This window comes from Anoplophora glabripennis, unplaced genomic scaffold, assembly GCF_000390285.2.
Source record: "Anoplophora glabripennis isolate ALB-LARVAE unplaced genomic scaffold, Agla_2.0 scaffold166, whole genome shotgun sequence".
Taxonomy (NCBI): domain Eukaryota; kingdom Metazoa; phylum Arthropoda; class Insecta; order Coleoptera; family Cerambycidae; genus Anoplophora; species Anoplophora glabripennis.
The window spans coordinates 60489-73324 of NW_019416519.1; the positions used below are offsets into that span (position 1 = coordinate 60489).

The 12836-nt window shown below is 31.3% G+C and overlaps 1 protein-coding gene across 1 annotated transcript in view; it reads left to right on the plus strand.

Annotated features, from left to right (window-relative positions):
* Nucleotides 1-10878, plus strand: part of LOC108907027 (muscle M-line assembly protein unc-89-like) — a 38570-nt gene extending 27692 nt beyond the window's left edge. The window contains exons 5-7 of the mRNA XM_018710535.2: nt 3509-4245; nt 9580-9677; nt 9740-10878. Coding sequence (XP_018566051.1) covers nt 3509-4245; nt 9580-9677; nt 9740-9795 — 891 coding nt within the window. The 3' untranslated portion in view covers nt 9796-10878. The remainder of the gene's footprint in view (nt 1-3508; nt 4246-9579; nt 9678-9739) is intronic.
* Nucleotides 10879-12836: the final 1958 nt, after the last annotated feature.

A 12836-nucleotide genomic window follows, 5' to 3' on the forward strand; every position in this document is an offset into this window, starting at 1 on the left:
AGTGAACATTATTTACTTCCTCTTTTTCTGGATGATGGATATTTACAAGAAATATGGTTTATGTATAGGTTCACCAAATCTATATTTCATGACAGACCCGGAGACATGATCTATTTGTATAATTGATGCCTTAAAAAAAAAAGGTTATGCAAATGCAACCAAGAAATCAGGGTGACAAAAAACGCTATCAGGAAATGTAGGAAATGTTTTCGAAGAAATCACGTTTTTTACTCAACAAAGAAAAGAAGAAAACTAAAGAAAACCCGGAGCCCGAAGATGTACCATAAAAACCCGGAAATCTGACAACCCTATTTATATATAATCCTGCTAATTTTAATTACATATATTGTATGAAACTATTTGGATATATTAAAGGGAAAACACCGTAGTCCGCTTGGTTGCCAGACCTAAATCCACTTGATTATTATATTTGGGAAGAACTAAAAAGTTTTGTACTCATTTAATAATGCAAAAAGATGCATCAGAATTCAACAAAAACCAGGCGGTTTATGAGAAGGGCTGAAATGAGTGTAGAAGCAAGCAGTTGATATTCTGCATCCTTTACTATTATCCATTTTTATCTTTGCAAGGATTTAAATATTTTGTGTAAACGTTTTTTAAATACTTACATACAGAACTAATACTCCAGTCGGCAGAGGCCGAAAAGTTACTGTTGGTGACATTTTCTTGATAACTCGGAAATACCACACAGGTCTACTTTAAATGATGAGTATAATAACAGGCTAATTTGCTGACAAAGTATTTTATCAGGAAAAAAAGTTATTAACAATTTAATCGTGAAAAAAATTTTTTTTAGTAGTTTTCTTTAAATAACTCAGCGGGATGACTTTGTACGAAAAAATGCTTAGGACATTAAAAAACGGTAACATATAAAACTAGGGGACGTATAAACCCTTACCAAAACTGCAAAAATGAAGATACTTGAATTTTACAAATTGCTTTTGGTTTCTGTATATTTACACTATGTGTGTACCAAATTTCAAGTGTCAGCAAAGCTTCAAACAAATTTGGCAAAGTTTCGAGTTTCATATGCCGATGAATGTATAACACCTTATAGAACAAAAAGTTTTGCTCTCCTGACTTTCGGTTTTAGCGTCATTATTGCATATATATTGAACTATATTTTTCAAAAGTTTTATCACTTTTTGTGTATAATCGACATTTTTACAACTTAAAAAAATTGGCGTTTTAAACCGTTTTTTCCATCTCACGGCTTTGTTATTGCAAATTTCGTAATCGGACCTCCGCCATTTTGTAGCTATTTTTATTACGAACAAAATCATGTCCTAAGCATTTTTTCGTACAAAGTCATCCCGCTGAGTTATTTAAAGAAAACTATTAAAAACAATTTTTTTCACAATTAAATTGTTAATAACTTTTTTCCTGATAAAATACTTTGTCAGCAAATTAGCCAGTTATTGTACTCATCATTTAAAGTAGACCTGTTAATTATTTCCGGGTTATCAAGGTTTAACACACGCCGAACCTCTACCAACTGGACTATAATATTTGTCGAATATCTCGAAAAAGTTGGCTCTGTCAAAATGAGATTTTTTTTTGTTTACTTTAAGCTTTTTTTTTCAACTATAAGTATGTTGCAAACAATGAACTTTGGCATCTTACCAAATTTTATGTGAATTAAATGTACACTCTGTATCTCGGTAAGACTTTTAAGACATATATTCATTATTATGAACTTTTGCTTATTTGTGCTAGGTCTATCACTTTTCCAGATTTCCCTCCTTATCAGATTTTTGTTAAATATACAAATTATTATAAATTACCCAAATGGGTATGGAGCCCTGAAATGGAATTTATGGTCTATTAAAAAGTTTTGATTACACTGTCTAACTAGTCTGTAAACTGATGGTTAAATTAATATTTGAAACAATAAAAAATTCATTTTAAATTTTGAAGAAAAATATGATTTCACTGGTCTCTAGTGTGAATTATAGTTCCAGAAAATAAAAAAAAATCGTTTTCCCATCTTCAAACAGTTGGGTAACATTTTTCATTGTTTTAAAGTGTTCATCAGGATTAAATTACAATCTTTTTATATTTGAAATGAAATAAACCATTATGTAACAGTTGGGTATTTAGGACTCAGGAATATTTGTAGCCTGAGATTTATTTTTATTTTGTTTATATTTAATTTTATCCTGATATTTAATTTAAACTCTTGCAGGGTGTAGGAACTGTAAGAAAACCTGTGGGACGTGTCAGTTTTGTAGGTTCTCTTTCATCAGCTTCAACATCAATACAGGATCTAATCGACGAAATATCTAAGAATTTCTAATTTTTGGCGCAATGGACACTTTTGGAAGTAATTTGAACAATACTCAGTTTAAATCAGCATTCACTGTAATACTTTTATCTGAAGATTTTTTTCAGTCATTTTTTATTAAGTATATTTTTTCAAATTTAAAATGTATAAGTGCATACAAATATAAAACATGCGTACAATGAAATGGATTTATATGTGGTAAACAATTTATGGGAAGTTTAAATAGCATTGGTTTATTATTTATTTAACAGTAGCATCATAAGTTAAGTATATTAACCAAATGTTTATGATTACTTCCTGCTTTTATTTAAACAGAAATAGTCTTCAATGAGAACAAGCTAAGAAGCTAAGAACTACTAACAATAGCTACCCTTTTGTAATGGTGGACTACTCTAAAAGTAATACTTAACGTTGCTTTTTTTTGTTGACAAGGGCACCAGATTACCTCATTTAACCCCCTTTAATTGCTTCATTTATCATGGATTGGGTATATGGTACTATCAAAACATCATTTGAGAAAGATCATGAAAGTTGCATGTTAAACTTAGTTTGTGTAATTATTTATGCAAAAGATAGTACTTTCATAATAAATGTCGTAGTTCTCCTTTTAAAGAGGATAATGTTGGATAATTCGTATGTTAATAAAATATTTTGTCAAACTATAAAAGTGTGTGCCTTGTCACAAAATAATTAAAAAAATCATGAGCTGGATCTGTATATGAGATAAAGTAAAAAATATAATATATATTTTTAATTGATGGTTCCTATGAAATAATCGGAAATATTTTTTACCAAAATATGTACCCAATTTTTGTAGTAGGCGTCATATTAAACAGGCAAATATGAAAAAAAATTAGTAGATAACTTAAGAAAAAAAAATGTAAGCAACTACTACTTTAACTAGTGCACACATTTTTCTTTTTTTTTTTCTAATTAATGATGGTTCCTCTTATCTCTTTACTGTTCATTTTGTCTAATAGCTACCTCTCAGAATATAATAATCTAATTTAAATATCTAGATTAGTATAAATACTTTCTAGAGAATTCAACACACAAATAAGACTTTTGTAAACCTATATGCATAGTAAACTTTTTATTACCTATTTTAAAGTTTATAAAATTCACAACCAAGATTTAGCAATTTATTTCATTGACACCTAACGAAAGTAGCAATGAACTTAAATGAGATTCTTTTTTTATTAGGAGCAATTAGAAAAAATTCCACAACGTAGCTCTGTTCATTATGAAGGAAATGAAGTAGCTGAAGAAATTGTAATTGTTAAAGACAAGGCATATCAAACAACATATGCTCTACCAAGACAACAAGAAAAATCGGAAGAAACAATTCCTGAAGTCCTACAATTACAGCAGTCACTGCTCTCACAACGGTCACCACTATCACAGGAATCACCGAAGCAATCACCACAGCAATCACCACGGCAATCACCTCAGCAGTCACCACAACAATCACCGCAACAATCACCACGACAATCATTGGAGCAAGCACCACTGTCACCGGTCCAAAAAGAGCAAAAACCACCCCATCCCAAAGAAAGAAAGACGAGCATAATTTTTAAAGAGGTCAGTCCTGCAGAAATCATGGATGAGGAAGAAAAAAAAAGACAAAACACAAGACGTCCCAGTGGTGTAAGTTGGAGAGCCATAAACACACCATCAGATTCTGATTCCACTGCAAGTCTAGACCAAGTAGTAAAGGATGCTACTGCTAAAGCAGAAACATTCCGCCAAAATTTAGATGCTAAAAGGCAACACTCATTGCTTGACATAGTAAAGAGAAAAAGTACTATCGATAAAAAGATAGAAGAGGTTCCCAAACCACCAACTCCTCCTTCCCCCAAACGTAAAAAATTTTTTAATTTCAAATGTCGCGAAAAGAAGAAGCAGCCCGAAAAAGAAAAGGGGGAGGCGCATACTGATTCGTAAGAGACAATATATTTGCCACATTATTAAATAGATTAAGTCAGGGTTCCATCAAACTGAACTAAACTGGTGGCATGAATTGGCACTGTAACCCAGTTTGGTGAAAATCTCGGTACTGATTATTATACAGTTGGCAAAGCTGAAGTCCCAACTCTCAGAGGACATGGTCAACTCTAAGTGCTGTCATTGACTATTCACTTAGGCCCTTCAAAAGGTTCTTGCATGTTGAATCACATTTATGCTCTAAATCTTGATTACATCTAATCTGTTTAAGAGTACCAACCTCTCTTTGTGATCTTTCTCTCTAAATTTTGGATGCACAGTCGTCTACTAAAAAAAACTAAATCTAGAATCCCAACATCAAAGGGGTCGACATAAAGACAGCTATCTGTATAATAGTCTTGTCCCGGTCTAGATTTGAATAATTTGTTATTGGATTTTTTTATTATCAGGACTAATATCCTTGCATTGATTTTATAAGCTATCAGATAAGTCAATGATAGGGGCACAAATTTTGTAGGCTTAAAATTCAGGGGGCACTGACATTAAGGCCTTCAGGTCTGACAAATTATACATTTATCAATGTTATTTATTACATTTATTACCTTATTTTAATAGTTTAATTAATAAATTGCCTCTTTTTGAAGCGTCCTTTCGTAGATTTCAGTGTCAACTGCACTGCCCCCTGACTGCGGACAGCCTAACTGGGCAATGTCAACAGTTAGATGGATTCTCTTGTCTTGCATATCCAATGCTCCTTCTTTATATATCGACATTTTAGTATGAAAACATGATATCTCATATTTCGGTTGGAAAACATGCTATTTCAAATTAAGCTTGGAAAACATGCTAGCTCAGATTTTTAAGTAAAAACATGCTATCTCAGTTTGACTAGAAATTTAAGTTGTTGAATGATTGAATTCGTGCATTCATAATAAACTTATATATAATATATTTTTCAAAAAGTAAGGAATATTTATGTTCAGGTACATTGTTTATTTTATTTTTTTTATTCAACATTTTTCAATTAATTTTAAGTTACTGTTAATTTTTAATTAAAGAAATATAATAATACGCAGTATGCTGCAACATGTACATTACTCAATGTTTTTTGAAATAACAAATTATAAAAAAATAGTGTATACCTTAATATATAAAAATGTTTGTTATTACTAAAAATTATTCGATTTTTTCATACAAGTTTGCTTTGATAACAAAATTAATAGCGTACTCTTATCTGATTTATAGTTGCTACTCTTGATACACTTATTTTCCTTTTTTCACAAAATCTGGGATGAACAATTTATTCTGAAAATAATTTTGTATGCCTAATGCAGGCTAAGGAGACTGCAGTAAAAATAATTATATAGTAAACCAGACTAGGCCCCAAACTCCGGGTCTGAATCATTCTTACTGCACCTCAATAAAAACACGGTAGCCCCGTCCTTGCATAGATTTTGGAAATGAAATGCAGGTATGCAATACTTTTATTACCGGTACTTTATGATCTGCTGATGATAAATATGTGTGTATGGGGAATTACGGAAATGTGCACGTGCATATCATATGCGCCCGTCGCATCGATATATACATATTCAACTTTATACATTATATTTATATTCTGTTTATTATGTTAACTCTATTAATAAAATTAAGAGTAGTGACTATAAATCAGGTAAGAGTGCGCTATTAATTTTTATGTCAAAGCAAACTTGTATGAAAAAAATCGAATAATTTTTAGTAATAATAAACATTTTTATATGTTAAGGTATACACTATTTTTTTATAATTTGTTATTTTAAAAATGTAATGTACGTGTTGCAGCATACTGCATATTATTCTATTTTTTTAATTAACAATTTTGTCGTTTATGACGGTAACTTAACAAAATTAATTGAAAAATGTTGAATAAAAAAAATAAAATAAACGGTGTACTTGAACATAAATATTCCTTACTTTTTGAAAAATATATTATACAGGGTGTTTCATGAAGTTCTCCCGGCACTAATAGAGGATGTTCCTTGGGTTATTTCTAGGAAAAAAGTTGATATAAATATGTGTCCGATTTGCTTTACTTATTGAGCTACACGAATTTGAAAATAAAATAATGGAAATTAATTTTCATTTTTATTTTTAGAACATCGGTAATAGTGATACATACATTCTTAATTTAAAAGGTTTTCGAAAATTCCACCTCCTACTTCAATACATTTGTCAGCACGCCTGTGAATTGCTCGCGTTGCATTTCTAATATTCGCGTGCTTTTCTTTTATTTGCGTTGCAGCATTAACAATTCTTTGGATTAGAGCTTCGCGTGTTTCCACTTTCTCTTGATAAACCAAATCCTTCATCCAACCCCACATGTTGTAATCTAACGGATTGAGGTCTGGAGACCTAGCTGGCCAAATGTGTGGCCCACCTCGACCGATCCAGCGACCAGGGTAATGCTCATTTAGGTGAGCAGTGACAATTCGGGAAATATGAGGTGGAGCTCCATCATGTTGCAAGTACATTCTTAATCGTCTTGCCAGAGGTACATCTTCAAGCAATCGCGGGAGTTCTTCCTCTAAAAATTGTAGATACTTTGGTCCATTAAGACGACCTTCAATAATAAATGGCCCTATAAGTTGATCGTATAACATTCCACACCACACATTAACGCTAAATCTACGTTGAAAATTACTTTCTACGGTGGCATGAGGGTTGACGTCCGACCATTGATGCATGTTATGGGTGTTGTTGATACCGTCTCTGGTAAATTGTGACTCATCCGTAAATAAGATGTAGCGATACAAATTCCTATTATTATTCAACCACTGACAAAATTCTACCCGCCTAGGGAAATCTTCTGGCTCCAGATGTTGAACACGCTGTAGATGGTATGGATACAACAGATTCTTGTTTAATGTTCTCCATACCCTGGTATTGGGAATCACTAAAGGCGTGGATATCCGTCGTGTACTAACACCGGGATTACGCTCGGCCATAGCAAGGATATTCTCTTCTTCTACAACACTCTGCTGACTTACCCGTTCGTAGTGAATGCGAACACTTGGAAGTGAACCAGTTTCTCTGAGTGCATGAAAAGTTGTGGTAAACGTTTTCGGGGATGGAATGCGACGATTTGGGAAACGCCGTTGATATTCCAGTGAAGCTAGAGTAGCATTTCCATCGCAATTACCCAAAACAAACACCATATCGGCATACTCAGCAGTCGTAAACTTAAAAGGCATTGTTCGCGAATTTGCAAAATTGAATCTTCACACTAAACTGCAAGCTTGTCAAAACTGACAGTAACCTAGATAACATTTTACCTTGCAAATGTCGTCAGAGCACACTTGACCAATGCGTAGCGCGCCGAGACGTAACGCAACAAATTTGATTATTACTTTTTACATTTAAATTTCAAATTCATGTAGCTCACAAAGTAAAGCAAATCGGACACATGTTTATATAAACTTTTTTTCTAGAAATAACCCAAGGAACATCCTCTATTAGTGCCGGGAGAACTTCATGAAACACCCGGTATAGCTAAGTTTATTATAAATGCACGGTTTCAATCATTCAATGTGCCAACTTAAATTTGTAGTCAAGCCGAGATAGCATGCTTTTATTTAAAGATCTGAGCTAGCATGTTTTCCAAGTTTAATTTGAGATAGCATGTTTTCCAACCGAAATTTGAGATAGCATGTTTTCCAACCAAAATCTGAGATAGCATGTTTTCATACTAAAGCGTCAATATAATATAGTTAGGACAACCAGTCGAACTTAGGAATGAACATACTAGATGGTGATTCTCCCATAAAATTCCTATTAAAGTTCCTAGATTGACCAAATGCCACAATCAACAGTTTTGTTTACCTCAAAACAGTGATTTGATGTGTGTACTATTTATATAAAAATGTACAAAAACTACATTCTTTATTCTTCAGATTTGTTATTCTTATTCTTTGGGTTGAGATCAATTAAAAATATTAAAGGATACACAATAACAAACTAAACGAGAAAACAAAAAGATTTCTGGTTATACAGGGTGTTTATAAATAAGTGTGAAATATTTTAGGGGGTGGTTGCAGAAGTTATTTTGTGAAAAAAGTTCATATAAACGTAAGTCGAAATATGCTTCGTTTCCAAGATACAGTGTTTAATTTTTTATTTAGTTTTATTATTTGAAACAGTTTTAAAGATATTGATTTGTAATTTGAAAAACGCTTTGGATGGATAATTGTGCATTTTTTGGGGTGATCCGAATATTTCTACTTGCACCAGTGGCGTTTGTGCGAGAATGCCACTGGTGCAAGTAGAAATCCGCCATCAATTCTGAATGAAATTAGTCTCTTCAATTTTTTCGTAGGATGCACCGTTTTTGAGCAAAAAAATAAAACATATTTTATTGCAAGTTGTATATTGTTAATTTCTATTGATACATTATCCAGTAGGTTGCTGTCAATATTTCTAAATAAAATGTAACTGACAAATTTCGAGGCAATATCTTTAAAACTGAAAAAATTAATAAAAAATAACTAAAAAATTAAAATTTAAACACTGTATCTCGGAAATGAAGCATATTTCGACCTATGTTTATATGAACTTTTTTTCACAAAATAACATCGGCAACCACCCCCTAAAATATTTCGCACATATTTCCAAACACCTTGTATATTATGATGCAAAATTATTTATACATTTATGGTTACTTTTCTACGTTAAGTACATACACCATCTACACAAGATCAAGAATCTGGTGGTTGTACATGGTATATTTTACAAAGATATACAAAGGAGTATAGGTGCATTTGGAGTCCTCCAAGAAATCTTAGCATGTTCATATGAACTTTTTTCATGTTTTCATGTATATAATCATTGCTCAGGTTTATACATATATCCCAAAAATAATGTATAACAGACTAATCCTTCCAGTTCTGAAATAAAAGAATTAAAAATATATTTTTATTTTCCACATACAAAACACTATTTGGAAAATTTAATATCTAACGAAGTTAAAAAACCAAGTTAATTTTTTTTTAACTAAATTTGGCTATTTTTTTTTTTCAATTAAGCTACATTTTACAAATTTGGTATACCTAATTATTACTGATGCCAAAATATAATGGAAAAAATTCTCTAAATTCTAAAGCCATAAAGGGGTTGAATGGATGGAGTTATTGGTAAGAAAATTGACTACAACTTCTATTTGCATTTCGTTTTGGAAGAGTCAGTTTAACAGCAAAGTTATTAATTTGAAATGAGAAAAAAAAATGCTTTAGCATCGAGTTTAAAATAATGGATATTAACGGAACTGTAACATTTTAATAATTATTTTTTATTTACAGTGAGGAGGAATCTGTAGAAGAGCTTCAGGAGAAGAAAAATGTTCATAGCTCTTCAATGTATCTTGATAACTACCGGCGACGTAACACATCGTTTATTGGTATTGTTACAAATCTGTCGTAATATGTAACATGTAGGTGATATATTTTTTTTAATTTTCAGAAAACCCTGTCTTCGAGAAAAAGAAGGAACTCAATCAGTTTTTAAACAACATCTAATAATTAAACATTTATACATAAAAGTTTATTTGCTAATTTATTTATAAAAATGTTTTCACAACAAAGTCAATTAATTACATGTTTTAAAATCATAACAGTTCTAAAACATACTAAAAGTTTAATGGGATTGAGGGAAATAATTATGGAATGGCATATAAAAAAATGAGGTTATAGTAAAAGCTTAAACTACCACAGAAACAATCCCAGATACACAACTCAGAAATAACAAAAAGCATGCTGGTTTCCACAAGAATATTTAATACAACTTGTTTCAAAGAATGCACTGTGTACAGGGTGGGTTAATTTTGTCCTTAAGAAATAGACAAAAAGTAGGCAGAATGTCCTTTTCTATAGTTTTAATGAACCTTGTTATCATGTATAACCATAAGATATCGTTTTTCTTGAATAAATGAATGTTCAAACTGAAGACAAACATAGGATGTACGTCTTTATATCTCAAATGGAGATCCATAAATTAAACATCTATAAAACATCCTTTTTTATCCTAAGGGGGTACATGGCCTCAGTAAATCCGTAAGATATTGTTTTCTGTAGTTTTGATGGATATCTTTATTGTACATGTCCATAAGGTGTCGTCATTTCGTTAATACAATATCCTAACGGTGGACATCCATAAGATGTATTTCCGTTAACTTAAATGGATATCCATAAATTAACCATCCATAAAATATCATGTTGGATTATTTATTCAAATGGACAACTGATCTAAGTAAGTATATCCATAAGATATCCTCAGGGCCGTATTAAGGGCGTCACGAGATCGGTTTTTTTTTTTTGAAAGAGGGCCTGCGTAGACCTTGTAGTCCCGGACCTCGCCATAGGTTAATCCGGCCCTGGATATCCTTTTATATAGTTTTGACAGATACCCTTATTATCCATATCCATTATTTCTTTAATAAAATAAATATCTCGATTATGGACATCGATAAGATTTATTTCTGTTAACGTAAAATATACAGGGTGTCCCAGAAAAACGTGTACAACAGAAGACCTCAAATAGGCCGATTTAGGCTAATTCACCTATATCCGAAATCGCTTCGTTTAGCCGCTAGATGCCTCAGTTCATGAAATTTTTTTGAAAATAACTCGAATATGTATTAATCAATTTTGATTATTTTTGGGGTTTGGACTTTTGCTTTCAATCTACAAATTTTGGTGTTATACAGAGTGTTTTTTAAGACTTACAACTCCTACAAAATTGATGATTTCATAGAGGGAGCTAGTTACGCTATATTACTATTACATTTTAAGTTCTAATTTTTGTAAGGCCTAGGTTTTTTACCATTCAGGCTCCAATTTCTAATGTATAATTCTATTATCTAAAAATAATGGACTCTTTGTTAGAACTTTCTAATGTGGACGGTTTTCGAGAATAAAATGCTTTTAATTCAATTCTTATAGCTGTTTTACATTGACAATTTATTCATGAATAAATTGATGAAGTTCTTCATGAATTAATTCACGAACTTATTGGTAAACAGTGTGGTTTTACACTGCTACAGACTTTGTCAAGTTTTTTGACGTATGAATCAGTTCTACCAATGAATCAAAGAAGCAAATAAATTTCAAAAATGTCACCTTTCTACTCATAATTGTAGTGATACAACAGCGGTACCGTTCTGACATAAATATAGACCATTGCTTAAGCCTTCAAAAATGGTAGAAAGTGAAAAAAAATTATAGTAGGACGAAACCCATTGGAAAAGGAAGAGAATATAACAGAAATGAAAAGAAAAATAATTTACGGGCGACCTGAGGTCGGGAAGGGGAAGGGGGTTAGTTTTTAAGGGTAAAAAACGGTTTATCTTGATTTCCGGAAAAACTACAAGTCTTATGGAAAAAAGTTAAATGGCAAAGTTGTAGGTAATAAAAAGATCTACAACTTTTGTATTTACACTTTTTTCACATAACCTCAAAATTTATGTGAAAAATTCAAATAACCAAGTTTTTGGTTTTTTATTTTTATCTTTTACAAACAAATTTTTTTTTCACGAAATTTGGTGAAAACTTACCTATTTATGTCCCAAACACGCTGTAATTTTTTTGATTTGAAATATTTATTTTTTCACCTTATTTTTACTTAATATCGAAAAAGCACCCTAATTTTCAATCGAAAATTCTCACGTCAAAATATCTGCTTTTTTAAAAACGTCGGTGGGCTTTTTCTTCGTTGAAATCTCTACTTTCTGATGGTGTAAAAAAATATATACATTACTATGGTAAGTTTTCTCAGGAAATGCAAAGAAACGAACTAGAATCCGAAAATTTTTTTCTAATCATTATGTACAATTTTGAGCTATTTATTAAAATTTACACTTTAATTACTCGAAAAACGTAAGATTCCATGTTACATTGATAAACAAAAAAATTACAAGTCGAAATATACTATTATAATTAACAACCAAATAAGTTAATAAAGTTAATATTTAATAAGACATCTACAATATTTTGAGAAAGTTGTAGAATCTTCTTTCGTTTCTTTGCATTTCCTGAGAAAACTTACCATAGTAATGTATATTTTTTTTAACCATCAGAAAGTAGAGATTACAACGAAGAAAAAGCCCACCGACGTTTTTAAAAAAGCAGATATTTTGACGTGAGAATTTTCGATTGAAAATTAGGGTGCTTTTTCGATATTAAGTAAAAATAAGGTGAAAAAATAAATATTTCAAATCAAAAAAATTACAGCGTGTTTGGGACATAAATAGGTAAGTTTTCACCAAATTTCGTGAAAAAAAAATTTTTTTGTAAAAGATAAAAATAAAAAACCAAAAACTTGGTTATTTGAATTTTTCACATAAATTTTGAGGTTATGTGAAAAAAGTGTAAATACAAAAGTTGTAGATCTTTTTATTACCTACAACTTTGCCATTTAACTTTTTTCCATAAGACTTGTAGTTTTTCCGGAAATCAAGGGAAACCGTTTTTTACCCTTAAAAACTCACCCCCTTCCCCTTCCCGACCTCAGATCGCCCGTAAATTATTTTTCCTTTCATTTCTGTTATATTCTCTTTCTTTTC